Source organism: Vicugna pacos, chromosome 3, assembly GCF_048564905.1.
Source record: "Vicugna pacos chromosome 3, VicPac4, whole genome shotgun sequence".
Taxonomy (NCBI): Eukaryota; Metazoa; Chordata; class Mammalia; order Artiodactyla; family Camelidae; genus Vicugna; species Vicugna pacos.
This window is the reverse complement of record NC_132989.1, coordinates 73960730-73982115: the sequence shown is the minus strand read 5'-3', so window position 1 is coordinate 73982115 and position 21386 is coordinate 73960730. Positions and strand designations below refer to the sequence as shown.

General features: G+C 33.0%; 1 protein-coding gene across 3 annotated transcripts in view; it reads left to right on the top strand.

Annotated features, from left to right (window-relative positions):
* Positions 1-21386, top strand: part of BDP1 (BDP1 general transcription factor IIIB subunit) — a 69116-nt gene that overhangs the window by 29204 nt on the left and 18526 nt on the right. For all 3 annotated transcript variants that reach the window (XM_072958542.1, XM_072958541.1, XM_072958543.1), the window contains 11 exons: positions 1059-2094; positions 2983-3170; positions 4850-5072; positions 6288-6466; positions 7183-7390; positions 8569-8708; positions 11878-12079; positions 12614-12804; positions 13628-14015; positions 16950-17072; positions 21031-21067. In XM_072958542.1, the coding sequence (XP_072814643.1) occupies positions 1059-2094; positions 2983-3170; positions 4850-5072; positions 6288-6466; positions 7183-7390; positions 8569-8708; positions 11878-12079; positions 12614-12804; positions 13628-14015; positions 16950-17072; positions 21031-21067 (2915 nt within the window). The remainder of the gene's footprint in view (positions 1-1058; positions 2095-2982; positions 3171-4849; positions 5073-6287; positions 6467-7182; positions 7391-8568; positions 8709-11877; positions 12080-12613; positions 12805-13627; positions 14016-16949; positions 17073-21030; positions 21068-21386) is intronic.

The window sequence follows — 21386 nt, the reverse complement described above, 5'->3', positions numbered from 1 at the left end:
TTAGAAAACAATAGCAAATCAGACTAATTTGTTATCTGTATATCAAGTTACATAATATTTACAAGTATAAATTCACCTTTCAAGGCAGTTTGTGTCATTGCCTTCATGATTTCTCAGTTGTTGGTGGTTTGATGAGTTGATTTACTCATCACAAATTAGACCTAATGTGGATGGTACTGTCACTTAACATAGACATTAAATTAGATGTCTCTATCCAAATATGAAAATGCTGCTTATTTTCTTAATATTTGTTTCTTTGGGATTAGATTGATCACATATTACCTTTGTTTAAGGTTTACATAAATTTTATGTGAAACTCTTATGTAGAAACTCATACTTCACATAGCCAAAGCTCTGTTTGTTACTTCCCCACCAGAGGATACTGAACCAAATTGACAGAATTAATATGCTTTGAAAACCTTTTTCCTCTTGGGAATAGTCAGGGCACAAAAGTAGTGAGAACAGAATAATGGACTTCCATGTATGTACTGTCTAGTTACAGTAATTTTTATTATTTTACAGTCTTTACATTTGAAGTCTGGCGTGTCGTGTACCTTCTTACAGCTGAATGAGCCTGTTTAAGTATTCTGCACCTTCTTTAAATTATACTTCCATCCAGCTATTTAAGATCCTGGTCAGATCTGGCCATATAAATGAGTTCTTCAACTCTTAACAGCAAGACATGTGTCTGGGTAAAGGATAGTAGGGGTGAAGAGGTAGGAATAGCAGGCACAAACTGGCCTAGCTCCAATGTAGAGGACTGGAGAGTCTTTCTTAGCTGCTACTTTAATTAAGACCTTATTGATAAGATTTCTATGTATATAATAAATGTGTTTTTTTAAATTTACTCTAAGTTCAAAGGATGGAATTTTCTCTCCTTTAGTTTTTAAATTTAGTTCAGAGATTCCTGACACTTCCTTACTTTTAATTTTTTTATTTAAAAAAAATTTTTTATTTGAGAGTTCCTGGCTTTTCAGTAGTGATTTCTCAACCATCATCTCTTCAGTTGGCAGTCTGGTTTAAAACTTGATTATGCCTTTTTTTTTTTTTTAAAATAGTGTTGAAGAAGATAGTAAAGCAAATAAACAAGTCCCAATTCTAAAGACTCGATTTCAGAAACCGAAGCCAAATATAGGAAGAGCTGGAAGAAGAGAAATTTTCTCAAAGGAAGAGTTACCAGGGGAAATTCTTGCTCCTAAGGAGATGACAGCAGCTTTGCGAGAAACTGTAAGACTAGAAACCTCACCAAGGGAGAAGGTTCCTGAGGAGACTAATACTACTCAAGAAATGGAGTCAGACTTAAAAGAAACCATAAGAAAAGCCATCTCTCCCAGGGAGAAAATATCAGAAATGAATGATATCACTGTGGAAATGGAGACAGATTTAAAAGAAACAGGAAGAGAGATTTTCCTAAGGGAGGAGGTACCAGAGGTGACTGATGCCACTGAGGAAAGAGAGGCAGATTTGGAAGAGACTGAAAGAAGGGAAATACCCCTACAGGAAAATGCTGCAGAGGAGGTCAGTGCTATAGGTGACATGGAGACAGGTTTGAAAGAAACTGAAAAAGAAATTTCTGCAAGGGAGAACACACTGGAGATGATTGGTGCTGCGGAGGAAATGGAGACAGATTTGGAAGAAACTGAAAGAAGAGAAGTATCTACACAAGCAAAGGCCTCAGTGGTCAAAACTATAGGTGATGAAATGGAAATAGATTTGAAAGAAACTGGGGTAGAAATTTTCCCAAGGGAAAAGGTACAAGTGGGGATCTGTGCCACAGGGGAAAGGAAGACTGATTTGGAAGAACCTGGAAATAGAGACATTTCTCTAATGGAAGAAGTATCAGAAAAGATACCTGCCATTGAGAAAGCAGAAGCAAATTTGAAAGAAACTGAAATAGAAAATTCCTTAAGGAAAAGCAGAGCAGAAGAGATCAGTGCTACTGAGGAAAAGGTGACAGATTTGGAAAAAACTGGAATAGACATTTCTCTAAGGAAAAGTGAATCAGAGGAGACTGGGACCTCAAGACAAACTGAGACATGTTCATTGCAGAGCCATAGCGGTGACTGCAGTGCTGTGCCTTCACTAAATACTAAAGTACGTATTTTTCTGTTCTTTAAAAATATTGTTTTGAATATTTTTGAAAATTTCTTTTCCAGAGAAACATTATCAAAATAATTCTAGGATTATTGCCCTTATATCCAACAACATTTAAAGTCTCTTAAAATGTAAAGTCTTTCCCAATCCTCAGTTCTGTTTCAGGACTTTAAAAAATTATATAATCATTTTGAAAAATAATTAAAAATTTCTTTTAATTGTGGAAAAGTTACCATTCTTTTTTTTAAAAATAAATCTGTTTTATTTTTAAAATTTTGGGAGGGTAATTAGGTTTATTTATTTATTTATTTATTTATCTATCTATTTATTTATTTATTTATTTTAATGGAGATACTGAGGGTTGAACCCAGGACCTCATGCATTCTAAACAAGCACTGGACCACTGAGCTATACCCTTCCCCAAAGTTACTATTCTTAATGTCATTTTAAAGTTACTCATAGATAAAAGGAATATAGGAAATTGGACTGAATTTGTGTTAATTCTAATAAGAACATACATTGGAATTATTTCTTTTGACTGTACCTGTGTCAGTTTTCCTATTTTCTGCTCTACCCCACTTCACTCCACTTTTAAAAGTTCCTTCTATTAAAAGTTTCTTGTTAATTGAAGGTCAAGCTATTCTGACATTTTCTAGTTTTCTAAGTTTTTTTGAGTAAGTAATGCCATTTGTAGTTTGGAAAAATCATAATATGCAATATAAACAGAAGTTTCCTGTGTTTTAACATTTTTATGTAAAAATAAAAAACCTCAAACTTCTGCTTTTTTAAAGACAATGTGTAGAATATATGTGTGCATATAAAAGACAATTTTGTTTGAAATTTGTGAAATGCTTAAGGAATCTTGTATATGTGTTGATTTACTTTCAGGACATTAGCAGTGAAATACTGTCCGTGGTGCATACATTTGTAGAAGAGAAGAAAAATTCTGAAAAGGAAGTACAAAGTCAGCTGAGTCATTTGGAGACTTCTTCGCAGGCTTCTGATCTTGGTAAAATAGAAGAACAGAGGATGCAAAGTCCAGATGTTCCAGAGCAGTTTTCAGATATTAATTTAAGGTAAAAGTGTATATAGATCTGTGTGCTTTCAAAGAGAAAGCATATAGTTATATTTGCAGATTTTGTTAAACTAAATGACATTTTAAGACACATCACCTGTAGCATAGTGTTAGAGATTTTAAGCGGGTTTGGGGAAGACTGGGAGAGTTTTTTTTTTTTTTTTAAGTATAAGATTTTATTAACTTCATAAAAGAAATTTTTAATATTAGCCAAAGAATTTACGAGGTTATAGTTTTCAAAAAAGACCCTGTATGGTGATCAGTGGGAGTGGGTAGTAATGGAAAACCACCGCATTTGGGACTCAGATGGGGGCAATCTCTCCATTTGGCGATAATTGAATCTCAGTTGTGGTAGCTTATCCTGTCAGGGTCAGACCTATGTTGTGAAAGAGAGGAAATTAAATGTACTAACCAGAAAGTTGCTCAAAGTGCATTAAGGTCACGACAGAAGCTATCAAGGAAATTCGCAGTTGCAGCCTGTCTCCCCGCCACGAACTCAGCGGGGCGCCGGGGGCAGTGCTTCAGAAGGCACCCCGGTGCGGGCAGGTATTGGAAGTCGGCCTTGCCTATACGTTTCCTTGTTTCCATTAGCTTGGGTTACAAACAGCATTTTTTTTTTATGAATATGAATATATGTATGTACATGCATGACTGGGACATTGCGCTGTACACCAGAAACTGACACATTGTAACTGACTATACTTCAATTAAAAAAAGGCAGAAACATACCAAATGATTAGTAAAAGTTTTGTCTTATTGTTAAGACAAAAAATGTAAAATCTGAAAAGTATTAAGTTAGCTTATAAAGCAAGGACAATAAATAGCATCCGTGTTTTACACTGATCAGAAATTTCATTGAACAGCTCAATACTACTGTTTACCCGCACATTCATATTAATCAAATATTGTGAAATTGCTCAGACAGGAGGCAGGATTTTGTTTTTGTTTGAAAGAATGAGTAGGAGAAAAGCAAAAGTTTGCTGATGCTTAGTGGACATCTACTTCCAGAAATCAACTCCAGAAGTCCCCTGGTATCTTGAACAAATGGTTATGTCTATCACTGTGGTTTTAGCCATTCTACTCTTTGATCTTGAACTTCCAGAGTCCTGGAATAACTACTGTGTTCTGTTTTCTGTACTTGGGGTCCATAGTTTTTTTTTTTTTTTTACATTTTTTATTGATTCATAATCATTTTACAGTGTTGTGTCAAATTCCAGTGTTCAGCACAATTTTTCAGTCATTCATGGACATATACACACTCATTGTCACATTTTTTTCTCTGTGATTTATCATAACATTTTGTGTATATTTCCCTGTGCTATACAGTGTAATCTTGTTTATCTATTCTACAATTTTGAAATCAAGACTGGGAGAGTTTTAAGGTCATTCTACAGTAGATTGTGAGAATTACTAACATACAAAATTATATGTAACACATATTCCTAAATCAGTACAAGTATGACAAACCTGTATTTTCTTTGTGCAAAGATGTTATAATTCCTAGGTTTATACCTGGATTCTACAACTCACGTTTTTTAGAATCTACCAAATAGTCCAGTTTGTTTTCCTGTTAAGAATTAGAATTAAATATTTACTGCCAAGTCTCTAAGGTTCTCCTAAGATTCCACTCCCACTGCCCCTTCGTTTCATCCTAAAGTTTGATAATCCTTGTTCCAACAGCAAATCTCTTCCTCAAGAACAGAAGCCATTTGAAGTTAAACCAGGACCATTTGTGAGAAGTAGATTCAAAAGACCAAAACCAAACTTAGCAAGAGCAGCTTCAAAGAGAGAGACTACAGAAGCAGAAAAATATGCACCTGGGAAGAAAGTTGAAGCTGATAAAACAGAGACTGTTGTGATACAGCAGAAAAGTGAACAAACGCATATTCTCCCTTCTCAACATGTGAGTTTAAGATCGAGAATATTTGTTTTAGTTATTATAGTTACTAAAATAAACACTTGGAATTGAAATAATGCAAATATTTTCTCATATAATTTTTACTGTGTGTGATATTTTTATTGCTGTACTTAATGTGCCTCATTGTTCCACATGGTTTGTGTGAGAACCTTGATCTCTGATGATGGGCAAGTGTGTCATGGGAAAGATTTTAAGAGGCCTGGGCTCAAGTTCAAGTTCTGACCTTTATTCAATAGTTGACCATAGCCAAGTGATGCAACCAGTTTCTTCACTGGAAAATGAGAATGATAGTCCGTCTTTATTTCACTCTGTTGTGAAGGCAAAAAGTTAAAAGCTTGATATGAGTTAAAGGAAATTATTTTACTTACATTAACTTGATCTATAACAGATTAAGATGTGTGATACAGCATCAGAAACCTCGAAATGAAACGTTAATGCTCATAAGTTGAGTATTCTAAACTTGAGATGTATTTTTTGAATTAAAATTCTTCTTTTACATCTTAGCTTAGTTCTTACTATGCTTGAACATTTGTACTTTTTCCTCTTAATCTTATATTTAAAGAAGATAAATAACTTTTTATTGATTATTTTAACTGATTATAAAAATTTCAAATTGCAAAAAATAAGTCATCTAAAAAATGAGAGTCCTTTATAATGGCCCATCTCTCCCTCCCAGGTTGATCCTGTAGCAGTTTTACATATATCTGTCTAACCTTTTCTGTACAGATACTTATTTATAGAAACAGTGTGCAGGTATTTTCATTGCTTTACAAAAATGGCATCATAGCTTGCCTTCTGATTTTTTTCACTTAATACAATATTGTGAACATTTTTTTGGATCAATATATAGAAATTAATCTTTTAAATGACTGTACTGTTAAGAGTACAGATACTATAATTTATTCAGTTCCCTACTGATTGGTCTTGTTTTCAATTTTTTGTTTTTCTTTTCTTTTTCTTTAAGTTTTTGGGGGGGCCTATTGCTATAATAAATATCCTTATATATAATTTTCTAGATATTTATTTGAGTGTTTTTGTGATATATTTCTAGAAGTAGAATTGCTGGGAATTAAAATTTTTGATAGATACTGCCCTGTTGTCTCTACAAAGACTATATTTATTCTTCTAACAATTTATTAAAGTTCCTATTCCCTTATACTTTAAATAACTTGATGAATTTTTTTTTTATCTGCCTTCTAGGATGTGGCTTCCCTAATGACATCAAGAGAAAGTGACGAATCAGTTTGCAGGCAGGAGGAAGCTGTGATACTACCATGTCTACAGACTGAAAAGGACTTTTCACCTTCAAGTTCTTGTGAACGTAAAGAGGAATCTCAGTCTACACACGCCCAGGAAAAGAAATTAGTTATCTCCATGGGGTAAACAGTGGTAGTTTTTTAAAAATCTTAAATAAGGAAATTCTTTCAAATATTTCTTCATTTTTGAAAAAAATGTGTTAACATATTTTAAAAGTGAGTATCAAGAATACTTGGTTTACTTTTATTCCTATGGCAGACTGCCTAAAATAGAAAATCAGATTGATTTTAATACTTGCCTGCTTATGTCCAATGTTAACTGCTTAAGATCTTATACAGAACAATATATTTAAGCATATATGTATGTAAGGTATGTATTCATTACCTTTGAAAAATTATAGTAAGATATGTAAAACATAAAATTTACCATTTAAACCATTTTTAAGTGTACAGTCCCATGGCATTAAGTACATACACATTGTTGTGCACAATCCACCAACCATCTCTAGAACATTTTTATCTTCCCAAACTGAAACTCTGTATTCATTAAACAATAATTTCCCATTCTCCTCTTCCTCCAGTCCCTGGCAGCCACCATTGTGCTTTCTCTTGCTATGAATTTGAACATGTAGGTGCCTCATATAAGTTCATTACCTTTTGAGAATGGAAATAACTTTTTTAATGTAAGATAGACTTATAATCAGAAAGTAACTTAATTTTCCTTTAATGTGCAAAATATTTTTACATAGAGTTTATTAGATTCAAATTTTATATTTTTACAGTAGTTTTCATTTTTTTACAGTCAAGCTTTCTCTCTTTCTTCCTGTCCCCTTTTCTAGGACTCAGAATAAAAACACTTTCCAACAAGAAATGAAGGAAAGTGTTATCCAAACTGCTCGACCAGTAAGGGGCCGACTTCAGAGACCAAGACCAAACTTAAGAAAGGTTGGACAGAAGCAAATAATAGAAAAATGTGAAGCCAAAGACACAATTAAAGAAGAAAGAACATTACAAAAAGATGAAACTAAAAAGAAATTTCTAACTCTGGTGAGTTACTGCTGTGTAATTAAATCAAGCCTTTAAATGCAAATTAAAATATCAAATGGTAGCTCAGACTTGACTTAGAATATAGGCATCTAATATTTACTCAATGAGTACATAACATGTCCAGTTTTGTTTCAGATTTACCATTGTGGATTTTTTCTTTTTAATGAAGATAGACTGTTTTTCTCCCCCTAACTAATGAACTGACTATTCATTGTGAAAATGTTCAGTCAATTCAAAATAATATAATAACTATCCCGAGTCTCATCACTCTGAGATAACTACTGAGAAATTTTTGACATATCCTACTGGATACATCTCCATGCATGTATGTGTGTGTACCTGTGTAAATTTAAATAATAAAATCATTGTATACATATTACTTTATGATTTAACTGTTTTTAACTTATTATATTAAGAGGCTTTCCACGTAAAGAAGTATTTTTGGAGTTACATCATTTTTAACTGCTACATAACATTCTGCTGTTCTGAATGACAGTTTAACCAATCTCTTATTGATGAATCTTTTGATATTAGAAGCAAATCTAAGTAGTTTAATGCCTGTTTTAACAGCTCTTATTTTTCTCTCTTTCTTTACCAAGGGAAAATCTATATTTAAATTAAAATGATTGTAATCTTTATTTGAAATCCTCCTCCCAAGTATTCTTTTTAAAAAAAAACGCATTGAACTTTTTTTTTTTAACATTTTTTATTGATTTATAACCATTTTACAGTGTTGTGTCAAATTCCAGTGTTCAGCACAATTTTTCAGTCATTCATGGACATATACACACTCATTGTCACATTTTTTTCTCTGTGATTTATCATAACATTTTGTGTATATTTCCCTGTGCTATACAGTGTAATCTTGTTTATCCGTTCTACAAGCATTGAACTTTTTTGAGGGGATTCACAACAGATAGCTGTTACAGTTTTTAAATCATTATAAAAACATATTGCTGCAATAATCTTTGAAACTTTCTCTCTGAATTAGGCAATTTTGTTTTGGGCAGCAAAACTTGAACATTACATAACTCAAATTTGAGACTTCATTTTAAAAAAACTAAATACCTTTCTTAATGATTGATATATTTTAAGAGGTATGTTCCATTGTAAAAAACAAAACAAAACAAAACAAAACAAAACAAAACAAAAAGACTAATATAGGTTTGTCGTTTCAGCCAAATTCTCAAATTGCAACTGAAATTGAAATTTTATCCTCCGAAGTTTCAGAAGGCAGAATGTATGAAAACCAGAGTCACGTGGTTCCTTTAGAAAACCTTCCTGTTGACAGAATAAAAGTTTTAGATGAAAAGATGAGGTGAGTTTGCTTTTTTTTTTTTTAACATTTTTTATTGATTTATAATCATTTTACAATGTTGTGTCAAATTCCAGTGTTCAGCACAATTTTTCAGTCATTCATGGACATATACACACTCATTGTCAGAGGTGAGTTTGTTTGCTTTTAATAAGAAAAGTATAAAACTTTTCAAAGATAAAGTTTGGATATTTGAATAATTGATTTTATATAATTTCACATTTAATAAGTTTTATGAAAGGATAAAATATGAATGTGGAATATTTTAAATCTGTTTCTTCTTATACTGTAATAATTGCATGACTGATATTCTCTTTTTTTTCCCTCTTTTCCAGTTTTATTAGGTAGAATTACTACAGTTCGACTGTTCATACAGATTATATTGCATGTAAATTCATATATACAGTATACTGCACTTTTTTTAGTTTACATATATGTACTAACTATTGTTTCTAATAACTGATTAGATCTTTAGCTTTTTAAACTTACATAGTTATCGAAGGAATAAAGCCAACTACAAAATAAGAATCAACAGAATACGGTAATCTAATCATAAAGGGCAGTCAAATGTGCTTACAGGTACTCAAGAAATCAAAATAATAATTAGTTCATTTGTGTCATTATTATTATTGTTATAATTTTTTGACTGATGTTCTCTTAATTTATAATTTCTCTGAGAAGTTTGGCAAGCATCCTCATTATTCTTTTAAAACTAGTATAGTAGAGCTTCTTAAGTTCTTTGTATCTTTAGAAATGTATAACCTATTGATAAAATTCATAAATGGGAAGTGATGTAAAGTACTTCCTATGTGCTGTATTTTAGAGTTGTGTCCCATGCTAAATTGTAAGAATAGTATCTTTTAAATGGGACGCTGGAAGCTTGAAGATATTTTAGCACAACTTTTATTTATTAAGCTTACAATCTGCTTTATTATTACTGATACTAAATTAGAATGTGTTAGTTTCTTCTTTTTAGTGTGTAAGGAAAATTTTAAAAATCTTTCCCTTTCTGGATACAGTCTGTGGTCCATCTAATTTTAATTTACTACACTGTCTTTGTAACTAGGACATGTTTCAGTGAAGTATTTATTGATTTTCCTCTAGAATGTCTTTAGCATTTACAAGTTGACTTTGAATATTCCACCTTCCTTTAATTACATAGAATTAATTTGGTTGTGGGGAAATGCAAAAGAGATGTTAATTGTATCCTTTTTTCATCCTCTGTGAATAGAATTTGGGCATTATGTCATCTATCTGAACAAGTGGTGCTATTGATTTTGCATAACTTTAAACAGTCTGCGTTTATTTATGAAGTTTATTATTTTAGCATGAACTTCTGTTGTTTCTTTTGTTTCCCTTTGTGTATGTATAGGTGTCTTGAAAAAGTCTTTTCATATTGTTTTTATTTTAAGACAAATATCAGTCTTTAAATTTAATTTTAATTAGCAGAGAGATCAGAGAATGCTTCCTTGAAAGGGTCTCATTGGAGAGAATACCTAAAAGAAGTGAAGGAGCAAGTCAAGGGATGTCTAGGGGAAGAGGGAACAGCAGCTGAAAAGGACTTAAGGCAAAAGCATGTCTGGCATGTTTGAGGAACAGCAGAGGGGACCAGTGTGAAACAGAAAGAGGAAAAGTGTTGATACATGAAAAGAAAAGGCTGAGTAGGCAGAAGTGCAGATTATGTAGCACCATTGTAAGGATTTTGATTTTTACTCTAAACGAGCCTTTAAGACTGATGACCTTTGAGGTCAGCCTTTCTAAGGCCCTCATTTATAATTGTCTAAATAGATCTAGGGGACATAAATAGCTTGCTCAAAGTAACATTGGCAATTTAGCTTTTAAACTGAAATTTTCAGGATTTTACGACTTTCAGACTAGCAAATTCTTACAGTTGTTCCAAGCAATTTTATTTTTTAATAAGCGAGATTTAACTTTCAAGATTTCCTATATAGAAACCTCAGTAGTACATTGAGCTTATATATATATATATAGTATTATTTTATTCTTTTTTTTAATATAGTATTCTTTTCCATTTTTTTAATTTTTTATTTTTTGGGAGGGGGTCCCTGCTTTTTTTTAAAATTTTATTTATTTAATGAGGGTACTGGGGATTGAACCCAGGAGCTTGTGCATGCTAAGCATGCACTCTACCACCCAGTATGTTTTATTCTTAAGTACCTTTGTAGAATCACACTTGTTTGTAAGTAGCTTATATTGAAGTTAAATATAACTTGTTTTCCCAAGTACATTAGCCTACACTGGAATGTATTAACCAGCATCATCACCTTGTTATAACTTCCTGTGAACTTCCTTGATGTTTCACTCTGGAAGAACTTAGCGGGGTTGAAACATTTGGAAATGTAACTAATTACATTCTCTTCTAGGTAATTTATTAGAAAAATTACTTATGATTAGTCTTTAACACAAATCTTTCAGAGAACTCATGATAGATACTTACATACTCAGTTATATATAAATATCTAGATTTATATTAGTTTTAAACTTCCTAATTCAGATCCTTGCCAGTTACTCAGTATTTCCCAGAAAACCTTGAGACAGCTGCTTGAGTTGCCTTGGGAGCTATGGCTACTGTATTGAATGTTAAAACCTTGTTTTTCTCTGATTTTGCAGATACAAATGGGTTATGTTGAGATCTTTATGACACGGGCTGTCGGTATACCCTTTTCTATGAGCTGACAGGCATGTGGTGGGAGAATAGACTCTGGCTTTCAAGCCTGCTCTTGAACCAGAAGGACCAAGGTTGTTGTGACCATTGTATATTTGTTCACGCTTCAGAGCCCAGTTGAAGGCATTTGTTTAAAGTGCCATTATGAGGTCTATCTTCAACTGCATTTTTGTTTTGTATCTAGTTATTTATCTAAAATGTACTCAAAGTAGCAAACCACACATCAAAATCAATGAGTGAAAGAAAAAAGATTAATATTATTGTGAAACTATTCCCCAGGCTATATAGAAAAGGGAAGTTATAAACGCTTTTATGTTCTTTCTTTCATATCAGCATGTGTGGTTTCATTTTATATGCTTAGTTTTATTACCTATCTATATATAGTCCTTTGAACATAGAATTGGTTTGTGCCCAGAATTGTTTAACAAGTTATATCAACAGGAATTCTGATTTTGGTTCTTCAACATGATTTGTATTTCATTCTAGACATGAACATAAAACATGTGTTCCTAGTCCACCACAAATGATAAGAAGGCAATTCCAAAAGGCTAAGCCAAATTTGGGAAGAGCACATGGTAAGAAAGAGGAACCAGGCATAGAAAAAGACAGAGAAGATCAGATTCAGGCAAGAAAGCCAGAAGATAATTTGCTGCAGCATAGAGAATCTGACACACATCTCCTTCAAAAAGTAAGTTAGAAAAAAAGTAATTTCTCCTTTTTTTGGAAGAGGGGAGTTGTTTGGCTTTTTGTTTGTTTTTTAATGGTGGTACTGTGGATTGAACCCAGGACCTCATGCATGCTGAGCATGAGCTCTACCACTGAGCTATACCCACCCCCCAACTTAAAAAAAAATTTTAATTCAATTAATTTTTTAAAAAATTAAAAAAATAACAGAGGTACTGGAGCTTAAACCCAGGACCTCGCGTATGCTTTGCATGCACTCTACCACTGAGCTACACCCTTACCCCTGACAAAAAGTAATTTCTGTCAGTGCGCTCTGTTTATCAGTATCATAAAGGAGAACATTAAAAAAATACAGTTTTGCCATTTGTACAATAACTACTTTCATGAAAATTGATTGACTTCCCAATATTATAAAAATTTAGAAACCAGTCAGTTGTGTATATGTATGTAAGCTCAGAGCTTTAGGCCAAGCTACCAAACCAAATTACCATACAGATTGTTTCCATGGTAATATTAGCTGTTTCTTCTTAAATTTAAGGAAAAGGCTGAATTTCTGACATCTCTGGAGGTTTCAGCAAGAAAAGATTGTGTAGGTTCCAAGGAGACTGGTTTGGCAAAAAAAGATGCTCAATCAGAAGTTGGACCATCAGGAAGTGTTGCAAAAAAAACTGTAGGGGATAATTCTGTGTGTTCAGTTGTTGAAGAGCAGTGTTTCAGTAAACCAACAAGGTAAAGTTTTACTTACCAAATACTTTCAGAATAGGAAATAAAAATAACTTGTTCTTTATGGATGTCCTACTCTAACTTATTGATGGAGTAAAAAGCTGGTTTGTTAACAGAAGTGTAGATTTTTTTAAATTGACACATCTGTTTCTTTCCCAGATTTTTGATTTTTATTTACTAAAATTTACATTTTTCCCTAATCTTCTCAGGAAGATTCTTCTTTCCTATGTTTTAAATTTCTGGGTGTTGAGTATATTAGACATGAACAGAAGTCTGACCAAAAAGTAGTATGTATTGCCTAAGTAACTAGGGCACTATTTCGAATGGAGTTGCAAACACGGGTGAAGGGTACTCTTTTACTAAACAGTTTTCAGGGAAAGTGGAAGGGAGCCTAAGTGCTAAAAACATTGTTCTAATAGATTTCCCACTTCTTTTTTCTTTTAACCTGATTGGTTTACCCAATAGGATAAACTGCTATCACTTTTTGATCTCATATTCTGAACTCACTGGTCCAGTGTTCTTTATCGCTTTTTCTTCTAATAATTTCCAGTCTCATATTTCATCGCCATTTAAATAGCAAGGGAAAAAATGGCCCAGAGTTGAAAACTTAGAAAAATTTGTAAGTAGATAACTAAGACCTCTGAATGAAAAACAATAGTATTAACAGTAAATTCCTTTCTTCTTTTCACAGCATAAGTTTTTGACATTATGGGTGGTGGGCATTTTATATTTATGTTTTGAATTGGGATCTCACTCTAAAAGTTGGGTTTTCATTAAAATTATCCTTGTGCATGTAATGATTATATTATTATTTTGATTAAACATCCAGCTGTCCACAGCAGTTCAAAGAATCAAATTACTCTAAAATTGCTTCAAATCGAAGAACAGCTCTCTCTTCTGCCTCTGAATGTGAGATAGAGCGTAGTGAAAGGAGAGTGCGTCGAAAAATGAAACCAAATGTCCCCAAAGGGCGTGGGTCAAAACGAATTTGGAGTAAGACCTCTAAGAAGGAACCTAGAGCTTCCAAGGCTGTGCTGGTGACTCTTCGGGCTTCCCAGGAAGAAGACGAAGATGATGCTGAAGACTTTGAGTCTGACTATGAAGAAGAAAACTATCATCTTGCTCCAGAAGAATTAAACAAAGCTCCAGTGTTTGTTCCTGTTGGTCTCAGATCTCCTGAACCTGTTTCTGCTCAAATTGAGGAAACCATGGAAGAGGTAGTGTGAGTTTTGAATCCTTAGAACTTTTATCGTATTTGTTCTTTTCTTTTAGGGGATTGTTATTTCTTCTCTTAGTGATTATTAGGATTTGAATATTATTAAAGTGATTTGATTGAGGCTTGATGGATAGCCTAAGGAATCAGTAGAAGTAGGCTTGTGTTATCTCTTGTGTTTCCTCAGCTCCTACAGCCCAGGGCCCAGCACAAGGTGTTCATAACAATACTGATAGAAATCTGATTTCACTTGTATCTGGAGGCTGCTTAGTCTACTTTCTGGTTAATTTAAAAAAAAATGCACACACACACAACTTGGCAGATGTTTTCTATTAATAATAGCCTTTGTGATAGGCTCAGGCTGAGTGAGCTCTGGTTGGTAGATAAGGTAAAGGAACGTATTTCTTTTTTTTTTAATGTATTACTTTAAAATTATGACATCATTTTAAGTGATACAAATGAATTATGATACAAATGTCCTTTACAGCTGAGGCTGGATCTTTTTTTTTTTTAATTGTGGTAAAATATATATAACATAAAATTTACCATCTTAGCTATTTTTAAGCACGCAGTTCAGTGGCATTAAGTGCATCTATCTATAGAACTTTTTCCATCTTAGAAACTAAAACTCTGTATCTGTTAAATAATAATTCCACATTATTCCCTCCTCTCTAGCCTATGGCAGCCACTTACTCTAGGTACCTCATATAAGTAGAATCATACAGTATTTGTCTTTTTTGTAACTGGCTTGTTTCACTTAGCATAATGTTTTCAAAGTTCATATATATTGTAGCATATGTCAGGATGTTCTTTTTAAAGGCCAAATAGTATTCCATTCTGTATATATAGTACCACTTTTTATTTATTCATCTGTCATTGGACAGTTGAATTGCTTCTGCCTTTTGGCTATTAGAATGCTGCTATGAACATGGATGTACAAATATCTCTTCTAATCCCTGCTGTCTGTCAGTTGTAGAAGTGGTATTGCTGGGTCATATGGTAAATTGTAAATCTATTTTTAATTTTTTGAGCAACTACCATGCTGTTTTCCATAGCAGCTGCATCATTTTACATTCTCATCAATAGTGTACAAGGATTCTGATTTTTCCACAACCTCACCAACACTTGTTTTTTCTGTTTTCTGTTTTTTTTTGTTAAGAGCCATCCTAATGGATATGAAGTAGAGGACCGTATTATATTACTTCAACTTACTTTATTGTGAAAGCTCCTTACTCTTTTGCCTCTTGGTCTAGTTTTCTAGCTTTTTAACTTCAAAGTTCTCTGTTCTGCCTCCGTTTTCAGTAACTTAATTGGCTGATAGAGTTATATCTGCATCTGTTTTGTATTCATGATAGTATCTGTCTGAATCATTTGAAACAGAATCAGAAAGAAGTAAGAAATATGAAACATTTCAAGTAATATTAAGTTAACCCAGAATTAATGGATTGTAGAGTCTGTAAGTTCACATTTATGAATGGAATTCCAAACCTATATTTATTTATTGTTAATAATATACTGGATGTTATACAGTTAAGTTGGAATGGTTGAAGCTAAATTATAGTGACACAAAATGAGGTTGTTTCTTATAATTAAAATTTAAAGTAAAGATAGTGAATTTAAATTTTAGTTGAAACCAAAAGAATGTAAAAGGACAGTTAATTTTGTTCAAGGACAGCTGATTACTACATGAAAATTAATTTAGTTATGTATTTTGTATTTTAAAAATTTCTTTGGATAAAAGGCAGACTGCTAGGAAAAACAAATGTCAGAAATTAAGTTCTGAAAATCAGGTTCCAGGATGTATCCCTGAATTAATACCAAATGCTTTCTTAAATAGCATTAATCATAATAATTGAGCAAGGAAAGGTTAAATTATATTCCTAATAGCCAATTTACTAAGGCAGGGAAATTTGTTTATATGTTAGGAAATGTTCGTTTAAAAAGCATTGAAATACAATGGCATATTGTTAAATCATCCAGGGGTCTAAAATATTGATATATACTTCACTATGAACCTTGAAACCTTGAAAACATTATGCTAAGTGAAAGAAACCAAAAAATCACTAGTATGTGATTCCATTCATATGAAATGTCTAAAATAGGAAAATCTATAGAGGCAGAAAGTACATTAGTGGTTGCTTAGGAATTTGGAGATGAGGGATTAAAGAAGTGGGTATGGGGTTTCTTTTCTGAAGTGATGAAAATGTTATAAAAGTAACTGTGGTGATGGTTGTGTATATCTGTGCTTATTCCAAAAAACATTGAGTTATACAATTTTAATGGATGAATTGTATGGGATGTAAATTAAATCTCGATACAAGTTTAAAAAATTAAAGCTTTGAAGCTGTGTAGTACTTACAGAACCACCTTTCAATTACCTAGAATATTCCCATTATCCACCTAATCCCAGCTTTTCAGAAAATATTTTGTCTTTTTAAATCATTTAAACGTTTAAATTCATCCCAGGCTTATAGGATATTAGCAGAGCTTTTTCTCTAATTGCATCTGAGAAAACAGACACAGAACAGGAGGGTATAACTCAGCGGTAGAATGCGTGCTTAGCATGTACAAGGTCCTGGGTTCAATCCCCAGTACCTCCGTCAAAATAAGTAAATAAATAAAACCTAATTACATGCCCCCTCTCCCCCAAAAGAGATAAAATAGGCACAGAGCACAGAGGTGTTACTATAATAAATGTCTCAAAGATGGATTTTCAAACTTTACTCAGCTACTACTGAATCACAGTCTTTTATACTTAGTTGTCTCTGTTAGGAAGGGAATAGGAGCCACACTGCCTTGTTTATAATCGAGGAGATTATCTTTTAATTGTGTATAAATATGAATTATTTCTTCAGTTTAATATTTCAGTTTATGATTGGTTTTTGTTTTGCTCTGGTATTATGCCAAAGTGAAATAATGAAACTTTTTGTTTTGACAGCTTGAAATAACCGTGAATGTCCCAGATGTAGCATGCATAGCTGTTGTTGAACATCAGCTTTCAAACACAGATGTGACTACTCAGGAAATGAAACAAGAAGAAAATGTGAATGCATTATCAGTTGTAAGCATCCATTTTAATATATTTTGTCTTCAATTTTTTGTTTATGTTCAAAAGACTTAAAGTTTATTTTGAAAGCTTTAGGTTTACAAGCAGCTCATAGCTAGTATGATAAATTTCTAGAAGCTGTAAGTATGAATAGTAGAAATTAGTGAACAACCCATAGATTTTATATTTGACTTGAAAAGCATAGATTTTTTTTGCGTGTCAGGATAGCTGTTAATATCCTCATAGACTTATGTTAAAATTCTGATGCACTAAATATATACTAAATATAAATTACTTAAAATATATTTAGTTGCATTCTGTTTGGGACTCTTCCTTATTTGGTTGGTATTTACTTTGATTTTATAAATGAAGACTTATAATTTCTTAAACAACTTTATTAAGATACAGTTCACATACCATTCACTTCAACCACTTAAAGTGTATAATTCAGTGTTTTTTAGTATTTTTTACAGACATATGCAAACATCAGAGTCAATTCTAGTACATTTTTATCACCTCAGAAAGAAATCTTATGCCCATTGGTAGTTGCAGTTCCTTCCAACTTTCTCAGGTCTAGACAACCAGTGATCAACTTTCTATCTCTATAGATTTGTCTCAACTGGACATTTATGTGCAGTATGGTCTTTTATGTCTGGTTTCTTTCACTTAGTCTAGTGTTTTCAAGGTTCATTCATGTGGTAGCATGTGTCAGTATTTCATTCCTTTTTGTGGTCAAGTCAAATAATATGCCATGTACTACATTTTGTTCATTGATCTTTTCATGGACATTTAGGTTGTTTCCATCTTTTGACCATTATAAATAATACTGCTGTAAATATTCGTGTACAAGTTTCTTTATGGACATATGTTTTCATTTCTCTTGGGTACATTCCTAGGAGTGAATTGCTGTGTCATATGGTAACACTATGTTTAATCATATGAGGAACTAGCAAACTGTTTTCCAAAGCTGCTGCACCATTTTATATTCCCACCAGCAGTGTATGAGGGTTCTAATTTCTTCACATCCTTACCAACATGTGTTATTTGACTTCTTGGATCTAGCCATCCTAGTATGTATGGCTCACTATGGTACCTTACTATGGTTTTAATTTGCATTACTAATGAATAGTGATGTTGACCATCTTTTCTTGTGCTTTTATTGGCCATTTTTATATCACCTTTGGAAAAAAGCCTCTTCAGAGCCTTAGCCCATTTAAAAAAAATGCGATCTATTTGTCTATTTTTTATTACGTTGGAAGAATTTTTTATATATTCTGGATACAAGTTTGGAATCAGATATATGATCTTCAGATGTTTTCTTTCATTCTGTGAGTTGTCTTTTCACTTTCTTGATTTCATTTAGAGCACAAAGTAGGTAAATTGGACTTCATTTATTTTTTTCTTTTGTTGCTCATGCTTTTGTTGTCATATCTAAGAATTCCTTCCCAAAGCTAAGTCCTGAAGATTTACTCCTGTTTTACATTTGCCTCTATTCCATTTTGAGTAAATTTTTTTGTATGGTGTAAGGTTAGAGTCCTTCTTCATTCTTTTGCATATGACTATCCAGTTGTTGCACCATTTCTTTGAAAAAACTATTCTTTCCCTATTGAATGGTCTTGTATTCTTGTTGAAAATTAGTTAGCTGTAGATGTTTGGACTCTCTTCTCGATTTATTTGTCTATCTTTATGCTGGTGAGGCTCTGTTGATTACTGTTACTTTGTAATAAGTTTTGGAATTGGGAAGTGTAAGTCATCCTGCCTTATTCTGTTTTCAAGATTGTTTTGGCTATCGTGGGTCCCTTGCAATTCATATGAATTTTAGAATCAGCTTGTCAGTTTTTACAGAGAAGACATCAGCTTTAATTCTGGTTGGGATGCATTGAATCTGTAGATCAGTTAGAGGAGCAGGTGTTGCTATCTTAACAGTGTTGTCTTCTAGTCCATGAACATACTTCCATTTACTTAGCTCTTCTTTGATTTCTTTCAGCAATGTTTTGTAGTTTTCAGAGTTTGAGCTTTGCACTTTCTTATCTTCATTTTCAAGTATGTTGTTATCTTTGATGCTGTTGCGAATGGAGTTGGTCCTTAATTTGGTTTTTGAATTGTTTATTGCAAGTGTATGAAAATACAGCTGGTTTTTGTATATTGGCCTTGTATTCTACTACTTGGCTGAGTTCAATTATTAATTCTAATAGTTTTTAGTGGAATCCTTAGGATTTTTTTCTACATACAAGATCATGGCATACATGAGTAGTTTTTCATCTATTTTTCTTCCCCAGGGCTGCTGTAACAAAGTACCATGAACTGGGTAGCTTAAAACCACAGAAAGTTATTCTCTCATAGTCCTAGAGGCTAGAATTCCAAAATGAAAGTGCTTCTGCTGCTGGTTCCTTTTGGTAGCTCTGAGGTAGAAATCATCCTAGGCCTTTCTCCTACCTTCTGGCATTTGCTGGCAGTCTGTCATTCCTTGGCTTGTGGCAGCACGATTCCAGTCTCTGCCTCCATTGCCACATGATGTTCTCCCTGTTTGTGTGTGTGTTTCTTCTCTTCTTATAAGGACACTTATAAGAAGTCTTACTGGATTAGGGCTAACCCTAATCCTTGTGACCTCATCTTAACTTGATTACATCTAGGAAGACCCTATTTCCAAATAAGGCCACATTCATGGTATCAGGGGTTAAGACTTCAACGTATATTTCTAGAGGACACAATTCAATTTACCACACTTTTAGTCTGGATGTCTTTTATTTCTTTTGCTTACCTAATTACCCTGGCTAGAACTTTTCAGCACAATGTTGAATAAAAATAGCAGAAAGCATCCAATCTTTCACCATTAAGTTTAATGTGGTTTTTTCACAGACACCTTTTTTCAAATTGAAGAAGTTTCATTCTATTCCTAGTTTGTTTGAGTGTTTTCATCATGAAAGAGTATTGGAATTTGTTGTATGCTTTTTCTGTATCTCTTGAGATGATTGTGTGATATTTGTTTTTTATTGTGTTGATATGATGTATTTATTTCATCGATTGGATTTTGAATGTTAAACCAAAAATTGCATCCCTGGGATAAATTCTACTTGGTAATGGCATATAGTTTTTATATGTTGTTAGATTCAGTGTGCTATTATTTATTGAGGATTTTTGTCCGTATTTATAATAGATAGTGGGCTGTTATCTATTATGAATCTGACACTAGATTCTTGTGTTATCAGGAGCTGAAGTCATGCTCCTCCTACGAAGAAAGCCCTCCAGCTAGGCCCTGCAGGGAGAGAAGGGGCCCTGTTTTCTTGGCTGCAGCAGTCTGAGGTGGAGTCTCTACCTCCCTGAGCTGAAAGCACGGAGGAAGCAGTTTTAGCTTAAATATCATAGACTTTTTGCCTTTGTCACCAAATTTTCTTCAGTTTGATTGAATAGATATTCATCTTATGCCCTTTGGACCATCTCCAGAGGCTTTAAATGGTTATTTTAAAATAAACTTTACCAGTTTCACTGGGGAGAGGGTCAGCAGAGCTCCGCATGCTGTCATACTGGATATAGATCTTGTAACTTCTTAATTAAAATTCGTTTAAGTTTTAAGCCACCTAGTAGCATAAAAATTTTGTGATATTCTTCAGATCTTAGTTTCCATTGTGTCAAAATTAGTAGCAGATATGACTAAAGTTGAAGGATCACGAAAAAGAAAGGCAGATGCACTCTGCAATATGATCAGTTAAAATTTTCCTGAAATACAAGGAAAAGGTAAAATAAAGAGCGAGAGATGAAAGAATTTAGCTTTTAAATTGTATCTGTTCTTGTTTATGAAATTTTATGAATAATTATATAAATTTTATGAATAAATACAAGTTAGGGAAGAAAAAGTTTCTAGTCCATTGTAATCAAAAGCATTGAAAGACCTGTAAAATGCAGGGCTTCTTGAGATTCAGAACATCTATTTGGGAAAATACATGAAGATATTACTTTTCTTTTCCTCTTTTAGGATATGACCACAGGTGAACATATCCAAGATGAAACAGGTAACTAACTGTTAATAAGAAGACTGCTAAAAATACTTGGTTAACAACAACTAGCACAGTGATTTAATTTAGTAGTGGTGGTAGTAAATGAGTTGGTTTGCTGGAGAGTTGAATGGAAAGATCCAGCAGCTGAATGTTATCTTGAGGGGAAATTTGGGTTCTTGCAAGGCTACTGTAGAGAGTGATTAAATGTTTGATAAAGGAGTATTCATTTTCCTCTGGTATGCAGAGGTGTGATATTTCCTTTGAAGAAACTAAATTATTTAAGGGTTGGGAGGCATTTTAATGAGTAAATGTCAACACTTGATGCTTTCTTTGT